The 26,348-nt window shown below is 36.8% G+C and overlaps 3 protein-coding genes across 6 annotated transcripts; 1 reads left to right on the plus strand and 2 right to left on the minus strand.

The window, feature by feature from the left end:
• Positions 1-10,038: 10,038 nt before the first annotated feature.
• LOC108343877 (heavy metal-associated isoprenylated plant protein 39) lies at positions 10,039-11,223 on the minus strand. 4 transcript variants are annotated; one of them, XM_017582300.2, is made up of 4 exons: positions 11,121-11,213; positions 10,943-11,039; positions 10,518-10,593; positions 10,039-10,400 (listed from the first exon to the last, which is right to left on the minus strand). In XM_017582300.2, exons 2-4 carry the CDS (start codon positions 10,946-10,948, stop codon positions 10,099-10,101), a joined length of 384 nt encoding a protein of 127 aa, XP_017437789.1. In that variant the 5' UTR covers positions 10,949-11,039; positions 11,121-11,213; the 3' UTR covers positions 10,039-10,098. The 4 variants fall into 4 exon arrangements, with proteins under 4 accessions (XP_017437789.1, XP_052722714.1, XP_052722713.1 ...); XM_052866754.1 differs by lacking the exon at positions 10,943-11,039 and having other exon boundaries at positions 11,121-11,223; XM_052866753.1 differs by lacking the exon at positions 11,121-11,213 and having other exon boundaries at positions 10,943-11,109.
• A 3,095-nt stretch (positions 11,224-14,318) lies between these two features.
• On the plus strand, positions 14,319-18,893 carry LOC128193785 (uncharacterized). Its single transcript, XM_052867890.1, has 2 exons — positions 14,319-17,128; positions 18,248-18,893. Exons 1-2 carry the CDS (start codon positions 14,319-14,321, stop codon positions 18,891-18,893), a joined length of 3,456 nt encoding a protein of 1,151 aa, XP_052723850.1.
• Positions 18,894-22,027: 3,134 nt separating this feature from the next.
• On the minus strand, positions 22,028-23,275 carry LOC108343875 (heavy metal-associated isoprenylated plant protein 39-like). Its single transcript, XM_017582299.2, has 3 exons — positions 23,123-23,275; positions 22,733-22,808; positions 22,028-22,606 (listed from the first exon to the last, which is right to left on the minus strand). Exons 1-3 carry the CDS (start codon positions 23,126-23,128, stop codon positions 22,290-22,292), a joined length of 399 nt encoding a protein of 132 aa, XP_017437788.1. The 5' UTR covers positions 23,129-23,275; the 3' UTR covers positions 22,028-22,289.
• Positions 23,276-26,348: the final 3,073 nt, after the last annotated feature.

Below are 26,348 nucleotides of genomic sequence, written 5' to 3' on the forward strand. Positions count from 1 at the left end.
TATATTATTGTGCCCTAAAATCTGCTAATCATCCTTAAATGTCGCATTCTTGTTGTTACCGTAATTATTAACCGCATTGATTGACCATTAATAACATTTATCTCTTCTAAACTCACTACCGATCGACCTGATCAGCACAACTTTCCTTCTTCATGACCGACCGGTTACTACGAGGTATATTTTGGCTACGGATGTCTCCTTCGTCGATCGGTCACTAGGGTATAGTACAAAATATAATCTACGTAAGCATCCTAGGTCGAACAATAACTATATTTAATGATTAAAAATAGATAATTCCATTAATACATTATGTTGTCTTATATAGACATTAAAGAGATATACTTGTTAGGAATAAATGGAACCAAATAAGAAAAGAGAGTCTAACACAACAATGATAAAAGTTAACATCCATACAAGAGATTTGTATAGGAAAGGTTTCACCTATAGTTTTTAAGAGAAGTTATATTTTAAATTAAATTTTATTTTTATAATTTTTTTTTACAAATAGATAATATTTAATAAATTGATTAACTTTGCATGTAGTGATGCCACCATAAAACTTTCCTCTAAATGAGGCTAACTTTAAATAAAAGATTAAAACTTATTACTTTAATGTTTTGTACTTAAGGGAAAAAAATAGAACTCTAAATCGATACATTTTCAATTTTTTTTTTATGTCAAATAATAAAAATAATTAAATGCAAAAGAAAGAAAAATAATTCATGATTAATAGTACCATTTAAATTCCAAATCCAAATTAAAGGTAAATCTATAATCCAGGTACGTTCATAGGCAGAGCCATAATCAATTTAATGATTAAAAATCGATAATTTCATTAATAATTAATACATTAAATTGTCTTAAATATAAATTATGATATTAAAGATAAATAATATTGAAATCAAAAGTCCAACAAAAGGGTTATTCATCATTAATAAATAATATGCAATCCAACAAGTCCATATATTGTGTTGTGATATTTATACCTGGGTTGTGATATTTGTATACCTGATGTGTATGAAGATATTATGGGAATCAAACTATATATATGTTGCATATATGTTGCTTGTGTGAACCTTTTATAAATGTTGTGGTAAAACTTATTAAAAAAAACAAAAAAAACTTATAATGATTTAAGATTATATGAGAATTTTATATGTGAACTATGGTCTGAATGTGGTGAATGTAGTGAATATTATTACATTGATGTGATGATAGGAAATGTGTTGAGGGGATTATGAAAGATAATTTTTACCTTGATTATGCTCCAGAGGGATTGATGTCCTAATGTAAAATCTATAGCTATAGCTCTTAAAAGGAAAAAGTGAGTATGACACGTTTAAAGTCTTGGTGTTTCCTCAATACACTTGAATTTCAAAAGTAAAGTCAAATGTCTAAGTGTTGTGGGCCACGAGGGTTGTGGTTATCTTTGTGTTGATATTGGCATGCTTTTTGTAGACATTTGATTATTGTTGAGAGTATGTGATGGTTGAATTGAATGAGACTAACATTCATTCTAATGTGATATATTATAAATGATATGTTTAAGGTTTAATGTCTCGGTAGGTCCCTATTTTCGGCGTGAATCTCACATAGGTCCATTTTCTTTTCGGCGTCTCAATTGGGTTCTTTTTTATGTAAAATTGGAGCAATTAGGGGTCTGCCGTCAAATTGAACAAACGGCCGTTTAAGTTTCGCCTACGTGGTATTAAAAATGAGTTTGAATTGATTTTTGTATTAAAAAATGGATTGAGCAAAACGTCAAATCAGATATCTTCAAGGGCAAAAAAGGTAAACTGGGCAAACCCCTTTTCTTCTTTTCTTCTTCAATTGGATGTGAATTTTCTTCTTCAGAACCCTAAAATCCTAAGGGATATGAACGAAACGGAAAAGAGAGAAACACCTCTTCCTTCAACCTCCAACGCGGCAGTCCCTACCCTCCGTCGCGCCTTCCTTTCGCCGGCCAAGAGTGTCGTCGACGACACCACCCACGCCGAACGGAGCAGCCCAAACTTCGACCTCCTTTTCGTGCGCGAGAGAGAAATCTCGTCTCTCCCTGCGACGTTGTCGGCACGAACCAGGATCGCCACCGTTGACGCCGTCTTCAATAACCGATCGGAGTCGTGAGAGTATGCCTCTTTGCTAAATGGATGTGCGCTTGAAAGATCTCACTTTCACCCTCAAAAAGCTGAACCCTTTTGTCCCCTTTCTCTCTATGCCAAGAAAAGTTACTACTCTTGTTCCTTAATTCTCTCTCTCTCTCTCTCTCTGTTTCTCTCTATTGGTGTGAGAGTTTGAGGAAAACTCAGTTTATGAGGCAGCTTCTGCAGACAGTGGGTAATTGGTGGGTGATTTGTCCTGTGATACATGTTACAACTTAAATGGAAAAATTACCATCACAATCTAATCAAATTCCATCTTTTTCCTTCGATTCATTTTTACCCATATACAACAGATCCAGAAACTCACACCTACACACCATAAAATGGTTTTACATTGAAGTTCAAGTTTGTGGGCAGGACAATCTAATTATGAAATGGAAGAAGCTAGAATTTTTTTTTAAAATAATTTTTTTTGCAAGCATATAATTTTGAGTTGAATGGAATGAACATGCAAGCGTACGAGAGATGTAAGGACCGTGCAAAGTGGGGAGGGGTGGCTGCACGTTAGAAGTGGAGAGGGACGGCTGGGTGGAGTAGGTAGCAGACATGGTGGTGGGTCTTCCCACTTTGAAAGTGCTCCAGCCACCAAAACACCATCATCTCCATCCAGTTATTGGGCTTGGCACTAGGAAGGGAAAGGAGTGGCTGGGAGTGCAGGGTTTTCCACTTAATAGGGAGAACCGTGGGTTTGAAGAAGGATTGGAAGAGTTGCTGCAAATTTTGGAGAGAAGAAACAGAGAGCTTGCTGTACGTACGGGAGAAGGAGAAGAAGAAGCTTGCTGCATCCAGTGGTGAGGCAGAGAACGTTTGGAATTTCTGCATTCAAGTTTGGCTAGGAGGTCTTCAAGAGGTAAGGGGAGTTGGATTTTCTGGATGTTGATAGTTGTTGCATGAGTAGGATGCTGGAAAATTGTGGTTGTATGTATGGTGGGACTGAAATTGATGTGTTGATTCATGTATGTAATCGTGTATGTTTTAGAATTGAAGAAAGTTGGAATTTCTTAGCTTTTTAGTCATTTGGAGAGGAAGTGAGGTAGTGATTTTGAGCATTTGGGGTCTAGAGTGTTATTGAGCCTTTGTAACAGTTTCACCCACTGTATTATGACTTGTTAGAGTCATCAAATTGATCAAAATAGGTGTAAAGTGGTGGAATTGGATTTTGAGTATCAAAGTTATAAAAATTGGTGTTTTATTGTTGAATTTGAGTATGAATCCCTTAAGAATTGAATAAGGAACGGTTATAATCAGTTAGGTAAGTCCAATCTAGTATAAAACATGAATTAAGGGTGTTAGAAATTAATTGAAAAGGGTTGAAAATGGTAAGAGAGGTTATGACCTCAAATCTGCAGAATTCTGCATTCTGCAGAATTCTGCATTCTGCATCTGTCGCGCCCAGGCGCGAGTGGCACTGGAAATGCCGCGCCCAGCATGTCGCGCCTGAGCGCGCGATGCTGCGGAGCGCGTTCGTCCAATTTGACTCAAATTGGACGTTCGTCCGTATTGAGCCACATTGGACGTTCGTCCAAATGACTCTATCAAGCGTTCGGCCCTTGGTTCTCAGTTAAGCGTTTGGCCTGCTTTTGTGAGTGAGCGTTCGTCCATGACTTCAGAGCATTCGTCCATGACTTCAACTTGTGAACGTTCGTCTAAATGGCTCGACCAAGCGTTCGGCCTTAAATTCAGTGTTGAGCGCTCGGCCTTTGAGCGAGCGTTCGTCCTTAGTTCAAATTTTAGCGTTCGCCCAAATAGTTGAGCGTTCGCGTTTTTGAGCGTTCGTCCAAATAGTGTTCGTCCCAGTGAGCGTTCGTCCTTCCCAGTGAGCATTCGTCCTAACGAACGTTCGCGTTCGTCCGAATAGTTCGCGTTCGTCCGAATAGTTGGCGTTCGTCCGAATAGTTGAGCGTTCGTCCAAACAGTGAGTGAGCGTTCGTCCGAATAGTGTCCAGTGAATAGTGCTCGTCCAAATAGTATTTTGCAAATATGTTGAATTTTAAGTTCATTTGCTTTTGGATTGAATTATGTACCAATGTTTGGAATATTATCTATGACATGAAATATGTGAATGTATGAAATATGTCGGATTTGTTGTGTTAATATGGAGGTATCTGATTATTCATAATTGTGGTTAATTTTCAAAGTAACAATATGATTCATGGACGTAATTCCATGATCCTCAAGGAGAGGATACATGGTGGTGTTTTGGGGTTGTATAGAATGATTACATGGTAGCTCAGTTTTGGGGGTCATCCTGAAACTCCAATGGTCTTTCTTCTCATGTAGAGAGGATTGAACATGTGGTGAGGAGTAGCAGGAGGTCCTAGTCTTGGATGCTTCCATATGATCCAAGGTGAGTGATAACGGATTAACCTCGTGATTGTGGCCGGGCGGGAGTGCCCAAAGTTTCACCAGGCGGGAGTGCCAGAGCGGGAGTGCTCAAGTTCCATAAAGCCACCACGAGTGCAAGACCCGCCATAGCTCGGTAATCATTCTGGTCCGGACGAGTCGGGATATAAAGTAATAAGTCGGGGTTTAATGTAATAAGTCTTGTGATATTGATTTACCATGTATGATTGACTTTTGTATATCACTTTAAATTGTATAACATGCTTTTTATATCTAGCTCACCCTTGCATTGTTTGTGTTGTGTGCTGTTTGGGTATGATTCTTTGGCGATGATCATCCACTTGGATGAGAGCAGACAGTGATGAGGATACTTTGGAAGCAGCTCTTGATGGGGACAGCAGTGCTGCCGCTTAGTTTAGCTAGTTTCTCTTCGTGTTTCTTAATGTTTGGAATAAACTCGTGTGTATTCTAAGTTTATTTTCTCTCCGTTTTTCATGGAGAAATTCTATTTACCCTTGTTGTAATTTCCGCACTTTTCTGAGGATGGCTGTAATCCTTAATATTACTCTTGACTGCTTTATCATATTACGTATGATGACGTCTTTATTATATATGCATGATGTATATTTTTGGGACGTTACAAGAGACACATTGAAAGTGAAGATATTTTTTATGCAGGTGAAAAATAAGCTTGAGAGTGATGAAGAGGGTGAGTTGGTCTCTGGCTTGGTGGAAGATATGAAACCATGGAAGATTGAATTCGGATCAGGGGACTACAATTAAACTTTTAGATTTTGCCCACTTTGCCCTTCCCTAAATCTGAATCCACATTTGTGCAATCCACGTCAGATTAATGAATACACTGACCATACCACGTAGGCCAAACTTAAATGGCCGTTTGTTTAATTTGACGGCAGACCCCTAATTGCTCCAATTTTACACAAAAAAGAACCCAATTGAGATGCCGAAAAGAAAAGGGACCTATTTGAGGTTCACGCCGAAAATAGGGACCTACCGAGACATTAAACCTATGTTTAATTATAACTATACTATTGTGTCATGGTTTATCCATGTGAGCCTCATCGTGAAGGTTGTGTTATGATGATTGAGGCTTGAAATTGTATTATGAGAGATAATAGATTTCTTGCTACTAATTATTGACTTCAAATTAGATAATGAATCTTATCTGTGATACAATTTTGATTGGTTAACTATATTTAGGATAAAGATTAGGATAGTGTGATGAATGATGGAATTAACATATGTAGTATTTGTTAATTTTCACTAACTTATCCTTCTGTGGTTGTGTGGTTTCCACCTGTGATGATTGTATATCATACGTGAACAAAGTATTATGTACATGAAGGAAATAAAAACAAATGTTAGAATAGAATGTTTATATATATATTTGATAGTACCTCTAGATATAACAATTATATTTCTTTTGAAATAAAGTATTGGAGAACTGTAAATATATTAAGTATATGCACAATTTCATTATGTTACCTGCTATTACTAAGTGATGAACAAATTGATAGTGTGATATATACTAATTTAGGTTATTACAATTAGAAAGTTAGAAACAAAGAGAAATCTTACATTATATTTGGATACAATAGACCATCTTATAAATACAATATACCATCTATCAGTGACATATTCCAAAGTGCCAAAGTGCTCCTGAGGAATTAGATGATATAAATATATATATTTTTGCATTCAAATAGTATAATTCTTTGAAGCTTTACAAATCATATATTCAAACTTTCTCATGTTTTCTTGAAATAAGTCTCACTAATTATTTTTAATGAAATGAAATATAAATATTTTGAAACACCATGAAGTTTTTGTACTCTTTTATAATTAGTTTTCCTAATTTTTTTACACAAAAAGAGAAGTAGCAAATTGGAAAAAAGAGAGAGAAGAAATAGAGCTTTTATTTTTGGATCATAAATACACTCTAAAAAATATATATATTACAAGTGTAACCATATTAAAAGTAATTTTCATGTGAAAACTCAATACATTTTCTTGAGTAACTTTGTCTCCTCTTTGGACCCATTTTATATTTACACCACCATCAACGTCCCTTTCATAATTAAGTGTTTTAGAAGAACACCATTTCCTTTATACTGCATCAATTCAGAATTTATATTTGATTCATATTTTAGTCATATTGGCGTAAGCTATTTTGTAATACTCCAATCTTATTGGTTAACGTCCAACAAAGCTGTCGTCATTCACCAGCTTGATCATCGATGCCATAATCAGAAAAATCTATCCTCACATTTCGACATGCTCTTTCTTTGTTGTCACATAAAGATTCCTTTTTGTTGTTGATCTCATAGGATCTAACTTTTTCATAAATTTGTGCTAAATTTCTCTACGCAACCCAACAATTCATGTATAAAAAACTTACATTATCTTAAATTTAAAATTCTAAAATAGTTTATATATTTTTTTATAAGTTATTGATCTTGATAGAGAAAGAGCTTTACTAAAAAAATATAAATACCAATAAAATATAAGTCTAACTATATAAAGTATTATCATTATTTTCTGTTCAAAACTTTAAGAAAAATTAAAATTTTTCATTTTTACATTGTTCTGTTCTTTTATTTCTATCCAACGTGTAACTTGACTTGAATTCCCAAACATATATGTCACACATTTATGTTTGGAGGGCTGCTAGGGTTCGTGGGAACACTCCCTTCTTCCTCTTAGATTCTTCATCTTCTTCCATGGCCATTTTGTAAGCTTTAGGGTTCTCCATGGAAATGGAGAACCAAACCCATCTTGTTGGGATTAGTTGTAGCCTTTGATTCTTGTGTAATTGTTGAATGATTTGAATATATATATGCCTTTTCTATCAATTGCTAGTATTCTTGTTTCCGATCTTAAAGCTTGCATGTAATGGGAACGTTCATGACTTGATTTTGGGGTTTTATGGATTATGGGAACGTAAGATGAAACCCGGAACTGAAATAGGAGTCCTTGTGGGTCATTGATTCTAGGAATGGAAGATGATTCACATGTTGTCTTAGATCCCAGCTCTTTAATGCGGGTTTTGCTTGTTAGATTGCCAAGGAATTGGGGTTTGATAAGGAAAACCTAGGCTCTTTCACCTAAGGAATTAGGGCTAGAGTGTTTTAGTGGATTGACTTTAGTAAATTGATAGAGAGGAGACGAAATTGGTCATACACAAGAGTGCATTGGTGAAAACTAGCCTTAGCAATGTCATTTCTTACCATTTCTAGTCTTTTCCATTTCCAAGTGCCTTCAATACCAAAGTCCAACCTTGTAATTATGTATGAATTTATGTTTCTGCACTTGTTCTGTAAATTGATGTTATTTTCTTGAGTCTATATGAGTTGTTAATCGCACAATTCTCTAGTATTACGAGTCTCTTGGGAAAACGATACCCGGTCTTACCGGTTTATTACTTGAACGATTCGGTGCACTTGCCGAAATCGAGCCCAACAAGTTTTTGGACTAACAAGTTTTTGGCGCCGTTGCCGGGGATTTGGGGATTGAACCCGAGTCCTAGCAACGGCTAACAAGTTTTGGGTCATCACTTGTTCATCCTTGGTGTATCCGAGGAAGTGCCTGGAAGAGAATCATCCTTCGTGAAGCATTCGAAGGAGGTGGTCATTCTTTGTGAAGATTCAAAGGAAGTGTAAGTTCGTCTCTTGTGGTTTCAAGAGAGGTGGTATTTCTAAACTCTTACAAATTGTTTTTCTTTGTGATTAATATTTGTAACTGTTTTGTGTTAGTGAAAAAGGTTTATCTTGTTTGAGATAAGCGACTGGACGTAGGATCCGAGTGATCTGAACCAGGATAAAATCACCTGTGCAATTTTTCTCTTTCCCTTACTCTGTCATTTATATTTAATTATCTGCTCAGTAAGAAAAATTAAGAGAAAAATAATAAAAGGTACAATAAAAGTATATAACCAATTCACCCCCTCTTGGTTTATTCCACGCTAATAATTCCGTTGCAGCGATTCTAACACTTTGAAGCTTTACAAATCATATATTCAAACTTTCTCATGTTTTCTTGAAATAAGTCTCACTAATTATTTTAAATGAAATGAAATATAAATATTTTGAAACACCATGAAGTTTTTTTACTCTTTTATAATTAGTTTTCCTAATTTTTTACACAAAAAGAGAAGTAGCAAATTGGAAAAAAAGAGAGAAGAAATAGAGCTTTTATTTTTGGATCATAAATACACTCTAAAAAAATATATATTACTAGTGTAACCATATTAAAAGTAATTTTCATGTGAAAACTCAATACATTTTCTTGAGTAACTTTGTCTCCTCTTTGGGCCCATTTTATATTTACACCACCATCAACGTCCCTTTCATAATTAAGTGTTTTAGAAGAACACCATTTCCTTTATGCTGCATCAATTCAGAATTTATATTTGATTCATATTTTAGCCATATTGGCGTAAGCTATTTTGTAATACTCCAATCTTATTGGTTAACGTCCGACAAAGCTTTGTCATTCACCAGCTTGATCATCGATGCCATAATCAGAAAAATCTATCCTCACATTTCGACATGCTCTTTCTTTGTTGTCACATAAAGATTCCTTTTTGTTGTTGATCTCATAGGATCTAACTTTTTCATAAATTTGTGCTAAATTTCTCTACGCAACCCAACAATTCATGTATGAAAAACTTACATTATCTTAAATTTAAAATTCTAAAATAGTTTATATATATTTTTTAAGTTATTGATGTTGTTAGAGAAAGGGGTTTACTAGGAAGATATAAATACCAATAAAATATAAATCCAATTATATGAAGAATTGACATTACTTTCTGTTTAAAATTTTAATAAAAATTAGTTAATGAATTTTTCAATTTTACAGTGTTTTATTCTTTCCTTTCTATCCAATTTCATTTCTATCAAGGTAAAACTTGACTTGAATTCCCAAACATATGTCACACATTTCTACTATATTTTGCTTTTCATTCATTGTTGACTTCAATTCTTGTTACATCTCAGTTCTGTCCCACGAACATTGAATACTATGGAAAAAATGTGCACTAACGACATGAGTGACTTTGTCTTTGTAGGCCCCCCAAAGAATTCTTGTGTCCTTATTTTCCCACCACCAAAATATGTTATCTTAATCATCTTCTTCAACATTTATAGTTATCCTAATCAGCTTAGAGTTGAACCTCAAGCAGTGTTAAATAAGGGAATTATGTTGTCGTTGTCAAAGATTATAGTCACAGGTTGTATTGTATCTTGGTTTTTATTTTCTCTAAGGAACTATGTACACTGTTTTCGTTAATCCATTGTATTATATAACACAATAAGTTGTATGTCACTTATATATCAAGACTTATACTCAGTGCACCTGAATTTAATATTAATAAAACCTTATACCAACCATTCTAAAATTTTGAACACACTCTATTACACAACAAAATAATGTACATAATATAAATATCTGCTTTTAGACTTAACAAAGAAAGAAGAAAAATGGGAATTCTAAAAGAAACATGACTTCCTTCTTCAACTCTCAGCCACTGTAATTTGTTTAGTATGTATTGAACTCCGTGATATTCTAATACTTAGCAAATAACACAAGCACATGGATTGTCTTCCACTGTTCTGTTATAGTAATATGGATATGGTTGGTGTCTAATTTGGTTAAAATAAGCTTCATAGATCTTCAAAAGTTGCGCATATTCCTCCTTTGGATCTTTCTTGGGTTCTGGTGGCTTCTCTTCTTTCTTTGGTTCCTTCGCAGGTCCAACTGAAAGTATGTCTGCAGGACCCAATTTTTTAAGCTTTATGGCCACTTTAACAGAATCAACATCCCCAATTACAGTTATTTTATTGTCCTTCATGTCCACAGAGACTGACTCAACCCCTGAAAAAATCATCCCAAAAAATTCATTTTTTTGTTCTATCTGGTTTTTCCCTTGAGCAACAAAATTAAAACAGATAATTAACATGGCAGAGATGGTTGAATGTTGAGATTCCTTACCCGAAATGCCACATACTCTCTGCATGGCCTTTTTCCTGATTTTTTCATCTTGGACATCCACCTTTAGAACCACTTTCTGTCAAACAAAATGCAGACAACTTTTAGGAACTATTGTTATAAACAGTTCTAAGCATGAAGATTCCAAAACTAGTTACGACTTCAACGGTGAAAGGAAAAAGAATAGAAAGATTTGCAATTTGAACTCTGAAACTTGATCTAAACATTTTTTAGTGTCAAACAAAGAGAGCTCAACTCAAATTTGGAAATCATGTTTGCAAATTGAGGATGGAAACAGAGCAAACCTCAAAATTTAAAAATTGAGTTTACATGTGATAGTTGAGATGTGATATTAGAGTGTTGTTTGCAAATTGAATGTCGCCTTTTGTGGAAAAGATAGAAAACTTGAAAAAGGGACAAATTCTTACCATCATAATGATTCAAAGATGGGAGCTTTCTGGGGAAAACTTGAAGCTCACAAGGTACTTATATAGTCCATGAGAAATGTATGATAGAGACAAGTACCTATACATCCGTTTTAGACCACAAAATTCTTGTGTTAATTCCCACGAAAGAAACATCACGCACATATTCGAGATAGTGTACCTGCAAATCTGACTCCTAAATATCTTTGAAGCTCTCATTAGCCACTGTTCCTCATTTCTTTGAAGGCTTCTTTTGTAATGCACCTAATAAAACAAAGTTGATGTTGGAAAACAAAGTTGACGTTGGAAGTTCGGTCCATGATCATATTATAATATATAAGTATAATATATAATTATAATATATAAGTATAATATATTAAAGTTTACTTTTAATAGTTTTAATAATTGATACTTTTATTAAAGTTTTGGAGGTGGAATAAGTTTAGGATGTAGATTGAAAGTTCAATTAAAACATTTTTTTTTGTTTTTCATGGTTTGTATTAGGTAATTGATTGGAAATACAAGTTAATAATAAAATCAATGTCTCAATAATTATATCTTTGATCAGATTTTTTTATGAATTTTTTTATTAAGGTTGGTTTAATTAGAGTCCAACTTTCTTTAAATCTTATTATTGATTTGTTTATATTAATTAGATATTTAATAAATTTTAATAGTTACTATTTTTTTTCATGTACGGTTAATCACACTATTAAATCACACTGTTAAGATTATTATATATCGGTCGATATATACCATATGTGAGACCCTAGATATTTAACGCACCAAATCCCACACTCTGAACCCCATTTAATGCACTGTGCCACGTCAAAACCCACTCTGCATGCGCCTGCCATGTGTCTCTGTATGAACGTTCCAAAAAACGTTGGTGGAAAACAAGTGGCGTGCAGAGGATGGACGTTCGTCCAGCGCGGGAAGGGAAATTCACCCTCTGCATGCACTGACGCCATCTGTCACGTCAGAAGCTTCTAAAAGCTGTAGTGGAAGCCAGGTGGCCGTACGTGATTGCATGGTCGTTGGGCGAGGAAGAGAAAATGATTTCCCTGAAAACACTTCACTCCATTCCATGCATTCACCTTCTTTCTCGCGAAACCCTGGCCATTTCTCTTCTCCAGCTTCTCTCTAAAATCTTTCATCTTCTCTCTAAGATAACTCACCATCAAAATCTCTGCTTCCATTTCAGAACCGTAGGATCGTTCACTGTGTCGTGAGCTTTCATTTGAACCGAACAGAACAGAAATCTGAACTGGTAAGTTCTCAAACCCTAAAACGCTCCGTTCCAAGTTACATGCAGACGCTGGTACTGCTGCAGGTTAGAGTATAAGCTGAGTTTTTCTCCCTTTCTTGTGGTTAGATTGAGCGAAACATTTGAGAAGCACGTTGAGGGTAGAAAACTGTAATTGGACAAGTTAAACGCATTCGCTTAGGGAGTTCACTGCTAGACCAGGTAAGGGAAGCTTTAGTAATTTAATTTATACTCGTATGATGTGTGTGAAAGCATGAACCTGTACTGGATGTATGAACTGTATGATATTTAAGTATGCATGAACGAGCATGGTTGTACTGGATGTATGTGATGAATGTTGTTTGAACTGTATGCTGAGAATGGAATGTATGATTTGGAATATGAATAAGTTTCTGTATGGTTTGGGATGATAATATGAATTTTGTAATGTATGAGATTTATGGTGGAGAGAAATTATAAGTTATGAATCGTATGAAAACTGTAAAGTTATTGTAAACTGAAAAATCTGGAAAATATCATGTTCTCTGCTTGATAAAATACGCTCGTCCTTGTACGGTCATATACCGTTCGGTTTCTCTAAAATTGATTTAGAGTGAAATTCTTTCATTTGGAAAGGATTCTGTCCTAGAACGAGCGTCCCATTTGAAATGCTAATTGAGCGTTTGTCCTAAGTGGCGTTCGGTCTTAGACCGAACGCTCGTTCAAAAAGATAAATGATAAGTAGCGCTCGTCCTTATGTCGAGCGTTCGTCCTTGATAAGTAGCGCTCGCCCTTATGTCGAGCGTTCGTCTTTGATAGCGTTCGACCCTCTGTCGAGCGTTCGTCTTTGATAAGCGTTCGGCCTTATGTCGAACATTCGTCTTAAACGGCGCACGGTATTCTACCAAGCGTTCGTCCGAAATAGTGCTCGGCCTTATAACGAGCATCCGTTCTAAATCGCGCAAGGTCTCCTATCAAACGTTCGTACTAATTGAATAATTATTGATTTTAAATAGCGGTCGTCCTGATCTCAAAAAAAAGCGTTCGTCCATACAGTTACTTAACGTTCGTCTTTTTAGAGAAGCGTAACTAAGATTGAAAATGTGGTGTTGTGGGAATTATGAAATGTGCGAACCATATATGAGATGAAATTATGATTTTGGAAATTGAACGAGCGTTCCAAGGAGGAACGTCTCTCTGATCTGAATATGAGGAATTGTGTAGTATGACCATGGTAAAATCGCTGATGGCTGATCATCCTGATATTCCGTGAGTGCTCGTCCTCATGTAGAGGGGAGTAGGTCATGTGTGGGAATGGCAGGAGACCCTAGCCCTATTGAGTACTTTGAGGCTGATAGGGTTAACCTCGGGTGGCAGCTGATGGATGGTTCCAGTTACTACATCACCCGGGTGCACGAACGCCTGCGGTTACATGGATTCATACAGTCCGGACGGTCGTCATTTATGAGAGTTGGATAATTTATTCTATCGTGATTCATTGATGTATGTCTTGTGTGTTAATTTCTGATGTTAAATTGTATGTGAAATGTATGAATTAAACTACCTAAGCTTACCCTTGCAAATTCCTTGTGTTGTCTACTGTTTATGTACGTCCGTCTTGTCAATGCAATGATCATCCGTGTGGATGTGAGCAGATGGAGAGGCGCCACTTGAAGATATGCTGGAAGAAGAAAATTTGGAGGACGCTAACCTAGTCGAGGTGGAGGTTAAGGCCGAGCAGTAGATCGCTCGCTCTTTAGTAGTTGTTAGTGGTTTTATTAATGTTTTAGGACGTTCGGTTATTTATTTTGTAAAACCGTTCGTTGTTAGCGTTCGCTGTTTTTGGACTTGACTTTTGTAACGCTACAATTCAAGCCGTTCGGCTTTTGACCTCTGTTAGTTGTAAAGACTGTTTACTGTCACTGTTAATTGTAATTAATTCTAATTAATGGTAATTACTATTTATTGGGATGTTACATTAGTGGTATCAGAGCAGTTTTGTTCTTTTAAGGACAAGTAGGGTTATGAGTACACTATGTTTTCGTTGTGTGCTTGTATTGTGTTTAATGAGTTATGAAATTATTTAACTCTTGAACATAACTAACGTTCGTTTTCTCTGTGTCCAGAGAATACATGGCTCCTAGACTTCCTCCCCCACCTCAACCTAATGAACCTGATGCTTCCAACAACTCTAGATTGTTGGAGAACGTCATTGAGAGACTCCAACAGCAAAATACCACCCTCATGGAACAAAACGCCACCCTGATGCAGCAAAACCAAGCTGCTATGCAAGGTTTGGAGGCCTCGCGTGTTAATTCTGAAAACACGCAAAGGCAATTGATGGAGATCTTGGCGGTCACTAGAGGTACACCTGGAGCTTCTTCTTCAAACGCCATTCAACATGCTACCCAACCCAATGCTGAATGGAGTTTGGAGAGTTTTCTCCAGCACCATCCGTCCAAGTTCAGTGGCAAGTGTCTTCCGGATGAAGCAGACCAGTGGCTGAGAGATATGGAGAGAATTTTCAACGCCAAGAGATGTCCGGATGAAAACCGCTTGGCATATGCGGAGTACTTGCTGACTGGAGAAGCCAGCCACTGGTGGGCGAGCGCCAGAGCCATTCTGACGGACGCTCACCAGCAGATTACTTGGGAAGTGTTCAGAAACAAATTCTATGAAGAGTACTTCCCTGACAGTGTCCGTTTTGCAAAGGAGGTTGAGTTTTTACAGCTGGTTCAGGGGGGAATGTCAGTCTCCGAATATACGAACAAGTTCAAACACTTGATTCGCTTCAATACAATGGCCACTAGTGAGGAGTGGCAGTGCAGAAAATTTGAGAACGGTCTACGCAGTGATCTGAAGGTTGTGGTTTCCAGTTTGTGTATCCGAACATTCCCTGCTATGGTTGAGAGGGCCAAAGTGTTGGAGAAGAACTTGGCAGAGGCGGAACGGCACAAGAAACAGCAAACAGTAAGGGGGCCGATTGTCTCAAGGGGAAATGTGAATCAGAGGGGACCCCTTTACGCTCGTCCAGCAGTCAACGCGAGTGGATCCCAAGCCTTGGCTACTGTCGGCCAGTCTGGACAGCCAAGGAGTTTGGCATGTTTCCATTGTGGAGGACCGCACCTTAGGTGGGCTTGTCCTCAGCTGAATGGGGGAAAGTACTGCACTAAATGCAGAAGGAATGGACACTCGGATCAGGAGTGTAATATGGGAGGCCGTGCGGTATCAAGACCGCCGAACGCTGGAAGAGCCCAACAAGGAAGAGGTGGACGTGCGCAAGCTACAGGGAGAGTTTATGCAATTACTGGTGCTGAAGCTGCTCGTTCAGGTACACTCATCACCAGCACTTGCGTGCTATATGGAAAGCCTTGTTGTGTATTGTATGACTCGGGGGCAACTCATTCCTTCATCTCGAAGGCATGCGTTGAGAAACTGGGGTTAGTGGAGAGTGAATTACAGTTCGACCTGGTGGTGTCAACCCCAGCGGCTGGTGGGATCAAGACGTCTACAGTTTGTGTAAGATGTCCGATAGAAGTTGAGGGGCGTAGATTTAAGGTTAATCTCATTTGTTTACCCCTTCAAGACTTAGAAGTAATTTTGGGGATGGATTGGTTGGCTACCAATCGGATTCTCATTGATTGTGGGAAGAAGGAGTTAGTCTTCCCAGGTGAAGAAGAGGAGGAGTTGTCTGTTGATTGCGGTCAGTTGAAGGAAGACATCATGGAAGGAGCGAGCTGTTTTCTGATCATGACGTATGAAGACAACGAAGTGGAGCGTTCGTCCAATGATGAGAACAGTGGAGGACGAACGGTAGTGGATGACTTTCCGGACGTCTTTCCGGATGAAGTCCCTGGTCTACCTCCTGTTCGTGAGGTCGAATTCACGATCGACCTGGTGACAACTGCTGCACCCATCTCGGTTCAACCTTATAGAATGGCACCAGCCGAGTTGGTAGAGCTTAAGAAGCAAATTGAGGAGTTGATGGATAAGAGGTTCATCAGGCCGAGTGCTTCACCATGGGGAGCACCTGTGTTGCTGGTCAAGAAGAAGGATGGCAGCTCTCGGCTCTGCATTGATTATAGACAACTTAATAAGCTGACCATCAAGAACAAGTATCCACTGCCAAGGATAGACGACCTACTGGATCAGTTGCAGGGTGCGTGCGTATTTTCAAAGATTGATCTACGTTCGGGATATCATCAAATTAGAGTGAAGGAGGGTGATATTCATAAGACTGCATTTCGGTCTCGTTATGGTCATTATGAATACGTGGTGATGCCCTTTGGAGTGACGAACGCACCTGCAATCTTCATGGATTACATGAACAGAATTTTTAGACCGTACCTGGATAAGTTTGTTGTAGTATTCATTGACGACATCCTCATTTACTCCAAGAGCTTTGACGAACATGAAGACCACTTGAGGATTGTCTTGGGCGTGTTGAGGGAGAAGGAATTGTATGCCAAGAAGTCAAAGTGTGAATTTTGGATGAAGGAAATCCAATTTTTGGGGCACGTCGTTTCTGCTGGTGGCATTTCAGTGGATCCAGCCAAAGTGAAAGCAGTCCTGGATTGGGAGAGCCCACGCTCGGTCACAGAGGTTAGAAGCTTTGTGGGGCTTGCGGGCTATTATAGGCGATTTATTGAGGGATTCTCTAAGATAGTAGCCCCTCTGACGTATCTCACCAGGAAAGACCAGCCGTTCGCATGGACCGATCGTTGTGAGGAGAGCTTCCAGGAATTGAAGAAGAAACTAACGAGCGCCCCAGTATTGGTCATTCCAGACACGGCCAAACCTTTTGAAGTGTATTGTGATGCGTCGTATCAAGGTTTGTGCTGCGTACTGATGCAGGAAAGGAAGGTAGTGGCGTACGCTTCTAGACAGTTGAAGATCCATGAGAAGAACTATCCCACACACGACTTAGAGCTGGCAGCAGTCGTGTTTGCATTAAAAATCTGGAGGCATCATCTGTATGGAGCAACGTTTCAAGTCTTTAGTGATCACAAGAGTCTTAAGTATCTCTTTGATCAAAAGGAGCTGAATATGAGGCAAAGGAGGTGGCTAGAATTTTTGAAAGATTATGAATTTGAGTTACTTTACCATCCGGGAAAGGCTAACGTAGTAGCGGACGCACTAAGCAGGAAGTCGGTTCATGTTTCAGCTATGATGGTGAAAGAACTCAATTTAGTGGAGAGCTTTAGAGACCTAAGGTTGCAGTTCGAGTTGGAACCGAACAGTATTAAATGCTGCACCTTGAGGATAACGAGTCATGTGTTCGACCGAATCTGGATGAAACAACGAGAGGATGAAGAGCTAGTGAAGATTTTAAGCGCGCTCGGTACGGATCAGGCCAAACATTTCAACGCTGGAACGGACGGCATGTTACGCTACATGGGTCGGACGTGCATTCCTAATGATGGCGAGCTGAAGAGGATTATCTTGGAGGAAGGACATCATAGTCGTCTTAGCATACACCCTGGGATGACTAAGATGTATCAAGACCTTCGACGTTCGTTCTGGTGGCCAGGAATGAAGAGTGATGTCGCTCGTTTTGTGGCCTCCTGTTTAACTTGTCAACGTGCCAAAGCCGAATACCAAAGACCGGGTGGCTTACTACAACCTTTGGAGATTCCCGAATGGAAGTGGGACAGCATTTCAATGGACTTCGTGACTCACTTGCCTCGCACGGTCAAGAATCACGATTCTATTTGGGTAGTAGTGGATCGTCTAACGAAGAGTGCTCACTTCCTAGCGGTCAACTTGAAGATGTCTATGACCAACTTGGCCAAGCTCTACATCAAAGAGATCGTTTGTCTACATGGAGTACCGTCCAACATCATTTCAGATCGAGACACGAGATTCACATCTCGTTTTTGGCAATCGTTGCAAGGAGAATTGGGAAGCAAGTTGCGAATGAGTTCTGCCTATCACCCTCAGACGGACGGCCAATCTGAGCGAACCATCCAGACGCTCGAGGACTTGTTGAGGACGTGCGTCCTAGATCATATGGGAGTATGGGATGAAGTTCTACCGCTCGTTGAATTCACTTATAACAACAGTTTTCAAGCAAGCATAGGAATGGCGCCGTTTGAAGCTCTTTATGGAAGGAAGTGTCGAACACCATTGTGTTGGTTCCAAGAAGGCGAGAATGTGTTAACAGGACCAGAATTAATCCAGCAAACAACCGAGAAGGTGAAACTGATTCAAGAACGATTGAAGACGTCTCAAAGCAGGCAGAAATCTTATGCTGATAAGAGAAGAAGACCCTTAGAGTTCGCTACTGGAGATCACGTGTTTCTCAGGTTGAATCCAATCACTGGAGTGGGAAGAGTCCTTCGTCCAAAGAAGCTTTCACCCAAATTCGTAGGGCCTTATCAAATTCTGAAGAAGATTGGATCAGTGGCGTATGAGCTAGCTTTACCACCTCAACTGTCCAATCTCCATCCAGTCTTTCACGTTTCTCAGCTCCGGAAGTATGTAGCTGATCCATCACACGTACTGGAGTTGGAAGATGTCCAACTTCGCCCAGACCGAACGCTGGAGATGCAACCAGTCTGCATTGAAGACAGCCGCACCAGACTCTACAAAGGAAAGGACGTTCGTCTTGTGAAAGTGGTGTGGGACGCGAAGACTGGCGACTCAACATGGGAGGTTGCAGAGGCCATGAAGGAGCTATACCCTCAATTGTTCCCTGGTAAGTCCTAGAATTTTCGAGGACGAAAATTTTTGTAGTTAGGGGGATTGTGAGACCCTAGATATTTAACGCACCAAATCCCACACTCTGAACCCCATTTAATGCACTGTGCCACGTCAAAACCCACTCTGCATGCGCCTGCCATGTGTCTCTGTATGAACGTTCCAAAAAACGTTGGTGGAAAACAAGTGGCGTGCAGAGGATGGACGTTCGTCCAGCGCGGGAAGGGAAATTCACCCTCTGCATGCACTGACGCCATCTGTCACGTCAGAAGCTTCTAAAAGCTGTAGTGGAAGCCAGGTGGCCGTACGTGATTGCATGGTCGTTGGGCGAGGAAGAGAAAATGATTTCCCTGAAAACACTTCACTCCATTCCATGCATTCACCTTCTTTCTCGCGAAACCCTGGCCATTTCTCTTCTCCAGCTTCTCTCTAAAATCTTTCATCTTCTCTCTAAGATAACTCACCATCAAAATCTCTGCTTCCATTTCAGAACCGTAGGATCGTTCACTGTGTCGTGAGCTTTCATTTGAACTGAACAGAACTGAAATCTGAACTGGTAAGTTCTCAAACCCTAAAACGCTCCGTTCCGAGTTACATGCAGACGCTGGTACTGCTGCAGGTTAGAGTATAAGCTGAGTTTTTCTCCCTTTCTTGTGGTTAGATTGAGCGAAACATTTGAGAAGCACGTTGAGGGTAGAAAACTGTAATTGGACAAGTTAAACGCATTCGCTTAGGGAGTTCACTGCTAGACCAGGTAAGGGAAGCTTTAGTAATTTAATTTATACTCGTATGATGTGTGTGAAAGCATGAACCTGTACTGGATGTATGAACTGTATGATATTTAAGTATGCATGAACGAGCATGGTTGTACTGGATGTATGTGATGAATGTTGTTTGAACTGTATGCTGAGAATGGAATGTATGATTTGGAATATGAATAAGTTTCTGTATGGTTTGGGATGATAATATGAATTTTGTAATGTATGAGATTTATGGTGGAGAGAAATTATAAGTTATGAATCGTATGAAAACTGTAAAGTTATTGTAAACTGAAAAATCTGGAAAATATCATGTTCTCTGCTTGATAAAATACGCTCGTCCTTGTACGGTCATATACCGTTCGGTTTCTCTAAAATTGATTTAGAGTGAAATTCTTTCATTTGGAAAGGATTCTGTCCTAGAACGAGCGTCCCATTTGAAATGCTAATTGAGCGTTTGTCCTAAGTGGCGTTCGGTCTTAGACCGAACGCTCGTTCAAAAAGATAAATGATAAGTAGCGCTCGTCCTTATGTCGAGCGTTCGTCCTTGATAAGTAGCGCTCGCCCTTATGTCGAGCGTTCGTCTTTGATAGCGTTCGACCCTCTGTCGAGCGTTCGTCTTTGATAAGCGTTCGGCCTTATGTCGAACATTCGTCTTAAACGGCGCACGGTATTCTACCAAGCGTTCGTCCGAAATAGTGCTCGGCCTTATAACGAGCATCCGTTCTAAATCGCGCAAGGTCTCCTATCAAACGTTCGTACTAATTGAATAATTATTGATTTTAAATAGCGGTCGTCCTGATCTCAAAAAAAAGCGTTCGTCCATACAGTTACTTAACGTTCGTCTTTTTAGAGAAGCGTAACTAAGATTGAAAATGTGGTGTTGTGGGAATTATGAAATGTGCGAACCATATATGAGATGAAATTATGATTTTGGAAATTGAACGAGCGTTCCAAGGAGGAACGTCTCTCTGATCTGAATATGAGGAATTGTGTAGTATGACCATGGTAAAATCGCTGATGGCTGATCATCCTGATATTCCGTGAGTGCTCGTCCTCATGTAGAGGGGAGTAGGTCATGTGTGGGAATGGCAGGAGACCCTAGCCCTATTGAGTACTTTGAGGCTGATAGGGTTAACCTCGGGTGGCAGCTGATGGATGGTTCCAGTTACTACATCACCCGGGTGCACGAACGCCTGCGGTTACATGGATTCATACAGTCCGGACGGTCGTCATTTATGAGAGTTGGATAATTTATTCTATCGTGATTCATTGATGTATGTCTTGTGTGTTAATTTCTGATGTTAAATTGTATGTGAAATGTATGAATTAAACTACCTAAGCTTACCCTTGCAAATTCCTTGTGTTGTCTACTGTTTATGTACGTCCGTCTTGTCAATGCAATGATCATCCGTGTGGATGTGAGCAGATGGAGAGGCGCCACTTGAAGATATGCTGGAAGAAGAAAATTTGGAGGACGCCAACCTAGTCGAGGTGGAGGTTAAGGCCGAGCAGTAAATCGCTTGCTCTTTAGTAGTTGTTAGTGGTTTTATTAAAGTTTTAGGACGTTCGGTTATTTATTTTGTAAAACCGTTCGTTGTTAGCGTTCGCTGTTTTTGGACTTGACTTTTGTAACGCTACAATTCAAGCCGTTCGGCTTTTGACCTCTGTTAGCTGTAAAGACTGTTTACTGTCACTGTTAATTGTAATTAATTCTAATTAATGGTAATTACTATTTATTGGGATGTTACACCATACAATATGTTTTTAAATAGTTCAATTGGATAACAAATTAGATTATGTTATCATATCAGAATAGTAGTTGAATCCTACTACATATCCGTATTTGAACAGCTTAGAATTTGACTAGTTATTAAAATACAGGTTAACTATGTTCTTTTTTATACTATTTAAAAAAATGTTTTAAATTAAATTGCATATTTATTTTATTTTTGTATTTTACAAAAAATGTTGAAATATATTTTCAGTAAATGATATGTAAATATTATAAATTTTATTTGTCAAATGAAAAACTTCATATAACTCATAAATTCGTATGATAAGGTTTATACTAGGCAATTTATTATAATTTAACTATATTTGTAGTTGATACATGATCTTCATCCACACTATTCAAACAGTTAGAACAAAACAACAAAGAGTAAAGTCATTCAATCTGTTCCAATATTCCGTTCTCATCAGCTTGTGTGAATGCCTATGCAATTTCTAACACTGCCATTAAATTTAAAATTTATATCTCCAGCCTTTCAAAAACCTTTGTTTTGTCTTATCAACGATTCTGCTCTGGTGCCAGCTTGCCATGTCTGATTCTAAAAAGAAGCAACACCAACCATAGACTTAAGAGTTGTACACAGTACACCAGAATTTAATAAAACCGATTTCTCAATTCTTAATTCTATAGAAACCATGCTAGAATTTTGAACACACAGTATTACACCACAAAATAATGTACATAATACATTTCTCAACTTTTAGACGTCTGTTTTCTTCTGAACTTTTACCAGAAGAGGCCAAAACTTACAAAGAAAAGAAGAAAAATGGAAATTCCAAAAGAAACATGATCCAGCCACTGTCTTCTTTTCTTATTCTCTTTTATTATCCCTTAAAATCCATGATATTCCAATACTTAGCAAATAACACAGCCAGTTGGATTCTCTTCCACTGTTCTGTAATAGTAATATGGATACGGTTGCTGTCTGGTTTGGTTAAAATATGCTTCAAACACCTTCAGAGCTTCAGCATATTCCTCCTTTGGATCTTTCTTAGCTTCTGGCTTCTTCTCTTCTTTCTTTGGTTCTTCCTTTTTCTCCTCCTTCGCAGGTCCAACTGAAAGTATGTCAACTTGACACAATTTTTTAAGCTTTACCGCCACTTTAACAGAATCAACACTCCCAATTACGGTCATTTTCTGGTCTTTCATGTCCACAAACACTGACTCAACCCCTGAAAAAAATCACCCCAACAAATTCAATTTTTTGTCCCATCTGGATTTGCCCTTCAACAACAAAGCAGAAACAAAAGAACAGACAATTAACATGGCAGAGATGGTTGAATGTTCAGATTCCTTACCCGAAATACCAGACACTCTCTTCATGGCCTTTTTCTTGATTTTGTCATCATAGAGTTCCACCTTCAGTACCACTTTCTGTCAAACATAATGCAGACAACTTTTAGGATCTATTGTTGTAACCAATTCTAAGCATGAAGATTCCAAAACAAGTTATGACTTCAACAGTTAAAGGAAAAAGAATAGAAAGACTTTCAATTTTGAGTATCAAACAGTACTTAAAGAGAGCTGGGCTCAGTTTTTGAAATCACGTTTGCAAATTGAGGATGGAAACAGAGCAAAACTCAAAAAATTTAAGAATTGAATTTAGATGTGATATTAGAGTAATGTGTTTCTAGAATGATGCCCTATATAGAAATCATAGAAAACTTGAAAAAGGGAAACATTCTTACCATCATAATGATTCAAAGATGGGAAATTTCTGGGGAAAATCAAAGAAGGGAAAGAGGGTTATGAGGGAGAAGTTTTGGAGGAGGTGAAGAGATTGTTGTAAGTTGTAATTGAACTGTTAAAAACTTGAAGCTGAACGGGGAGTTATATAGTACATGAGCAATGGTACAATAGGACAAAGTCAACTTAAAGTAGTGTTTGGTTGGGTCATTTAGTCAGCATTGTACATCCGTTTTAGACCCCAAAAGTCATTTTGGGGTCTACACTCGGTTTTGTTAATTGCCACGAAAGGAACATCATGGACGAATTCAAGATAGTGTCCTGCAAATCTGACGTCTGAATTTCTTTGAAGCTCTCTCCCACTCTGCCTCATTTCTTCGAATGTTTCTCTCAGTCTAGATTTTTTTTTATTTGTTATTATTAACCTTTTACTGTGTTTTCAGAATATATCAATATTAATATATTAAAAAGATTTAATATATTATTTTAAAAGATGTTTTGACATCACATTACGGAGACAATAGATAACAAAATCCAGTACATCTACCATAACAGAGTTATACAATGATTAAAGTTTCGGAGGGTGTACATAAAAATAAGTGTTTTAGGATAGTTCAATTCATCAATAACTGATTGGATCATGTTATAATTTTCTTTATTAAAACGATCTTCTTTAATTCCAAAATAATCTTTTTAAATATTAATCCATTATACTCTTCAAGTGTATATTTTCTATTTTTTTCTCATTTAAAATTATCCAATTAAGAAAAAGGTTATAACAATTATTTTTAAATTCAATTCTTTCATAGATATCATTATCAACTTTTGACATTTTAATTATATTGAATACTTGAAAGTTCATTAATCATTTATTATTACTTGAAATTTTATATGAATAGATAAAAAAATAGAAAGTATGAGATCATATTAGAGTGTTCATAAGACAAATTATACTTGTTATGAAGGTATAATATTAAACAACTTGTAATAGTATGTATGAATAAAAGTTAAATTATCATGATAATGATTTCTTTCATATGAAAAACATAAAAAATTTGAAATGTATATGTTTATAAAAATACAAATACCAACACCAACATCTTCTAAAAGTATTCACATATTCACCTTAACTTTTCCTAAAAGTATCAATGCATGTAGTTAAACTAGTACAATCCCTAATTATATTGTCAATATTCAACTTAAATCAATTAGTAGATAAAACTTATCATATTAAGTTTGTAAATGAAACCACTCTATCCTTCATAGTTTAAATATTGAAAAATTTTAGCATAAAAAAATTAGAGAGAATATTACTCATATGCTTCTTATATTTATTCTCAGTCATATACATTAATTCCTTAATTTGAAAAAAATTAGAAAGAATATTATTCATATGCTTCTTATATTTATTCTCAGTCATATATACTAATTCCTTAATTTAAAAAATAACAACAGTAAAAACAACTAAATTCTAAAATCTATTATGATTTTGCATTCTTTAAATCATCTAGATAATTACACTTATGATTGTTACTTTAATCACTTTAAGCAAAAGATTAAAAAGGAGATTTTATAAACTGAACAATTAAATCCAAAAAAGAAAAACTGCAATCTTGAAAACTCTTATAAACCATTTTCACAACAACATAATTATAGGACTCTTAATGAATAAATGAGAGAAATATTCAACATTCTTCCAAAAAAAAAATACAAAATATAAAGTCACACTCCTTTTTTGACCTCCAAATCTACTATCATACAATAGTTTCTAAAGACCAAAAATTTTAACTATTGACAAAACATCAAACTAAATTAGATTCTCTCAATTCACACATTTTATACTAGAAGTTAAAAATAAAACCACTGTATTTAAAAAAGTGAGTAAACCTGAGAAGAAGGTTAAGTATATTTATTAATTATTAATTATTTTTTTCAATATGTAAATATTAATAAAAAAAATTAACAAACATGATGATTATGTCAAAAATATAATAATGTTTTCGCACAAATCTTAGTAAAAAATAAGTCTAAATCCATATATATATATATATTCTGACGTTCTCTTATTTTATCTATCTGCTCACTTTTCATCCGTAGATTCATTGGGTTCACCTTTTTATTTATTTTTAGGTCATTGTGATGTTGACAATGTCAATGGCTTATGGAACATTAAACGTTAAATATATTTTGGTACTTTTAAAATTTTAAAATAGTGAATTTTGGTTACTTTGGTAATTTTCTTTTTAAAATTATACATCATTATTTTTAATCCTCTATAATAAATCAACTTTGTTATAAATCTTTAAAAGAAAATTATTTTCCAAATTTTTACTTTAAAACTTTCATTTTAAAGACTGATAAATAATATTTATTCTAGGATTACAAAAATGTAAGTTTTTTTTTATATGTATCAAAAGATTTAAGGGATTGTGCAAGTGTATATTTGAGAGAAGAAAGACAAGTTCATTCTTATTAAGATGAGAAAATTAGTGGAGAAAGACTCGTTATAGCGAGTAAATTTATCAAATGCTTTTTTCTTTTTCTTTCTTTTTACTACATTTTATACTGTGCATGGCATGAACTAATTATGAGAGACGGAAACTAATTCTATATCATGAGAATCAATTATGGGAGACCAATTAGAGAATCTATTTGGAGAAAGAATCGTTTCCTAATTTGGCCTAAACAAATACAATATGGGAAAGGAGTTGGGAGTGGGTTGCAAAAATCATGGATGCAAGAATTGCTAATATAGAATGTTGGTGCAATGTGGCTCACGAAAGGGGATGAATAGAGCCTGAGACATTTTATAATCGTTTAATACAGTAAAATAAATTAAAAGTATAAGAAAGAAGAGAATGCACATAAGGATTTATATTACTTCGAACCCAAACGATAAGGATACATCCAGTCTATTAAATAACATGTTTAAGAAATTTCACTAATCAAATTCATTAATTAACAAGAGTATCAACCTCTCTAGGTTATAACAAGTATCAATCTCTCCAAGTTACAACGAGTACAAACCTCCCAAAGTTACAACATGTTTCACCTTCTCCAGGTTACAAGTATAAATCTCTTGAGGTATCATTCTCAATCTCCCCTTGAGATTGAGAACTCTCAATTGAAATAAAAAATAAAAATCTCTAAAAAAAAGAGTACAATAAAACTCATAATATATGGATGTTCAACACACACACATAGATCTTCACACTAGTAAGATATTGT

Source organism: Vigna angularis, chromosome 8 (assembly GCF_016808095.1).
Source record: "Vigna angularis cultivar LongXiaoDou No.4 chromosome 8, ASM1680809v1, whole genome shotgun sequence".
NCBI classification, from domain to species: Eukaryota; Viridiplantae; Streptophyta; class Magnoliopsida; order Fabales; family Fabaceae; genus Vigna; species Vigna angularis.

What these genes read in the sequence shown, in the direction of transcription:
- LOC108343877 (XM_017582300.2), bottom strand. An exon ending in GAGAGTATGTGGCATTTCGG is followed by an intron (nt 10,401 to 10,517) that starts GTAAGGAATCTC and finishes TGATTTTTTCAG; the next exon opens with GGGTTGAGTCAGTCTCTGTG.
- LOC128193785 (XM_052867890.1), top strand. Translation starts at nt 14,319, where the DNA reads ATGGCTCCTAGACTTCCTCCCCCACCTCAACCTAATGAACCTGATGCT. An exon ending in TTAGAGCTGGCAGCAGTCGT is followed by an intron (nt 17,129 to 18,247) that starts GTTTGCATTAAA and finishes TTATAACAACAG; the next exon opens with TTTTCAAGCAAGCATAGGAA.
- LOC108343875 (XM_017582299.2), bottom strand. An exon ending in GAGAGTGTCTGGTATTTCGG is followed by an intron (nt 22,607 to 22,732) that starts GTAAGGAATCTG and finishes GATTTTTTTCAG; the next exon opens with GGGTTGAGTCAGTGTTTGTG.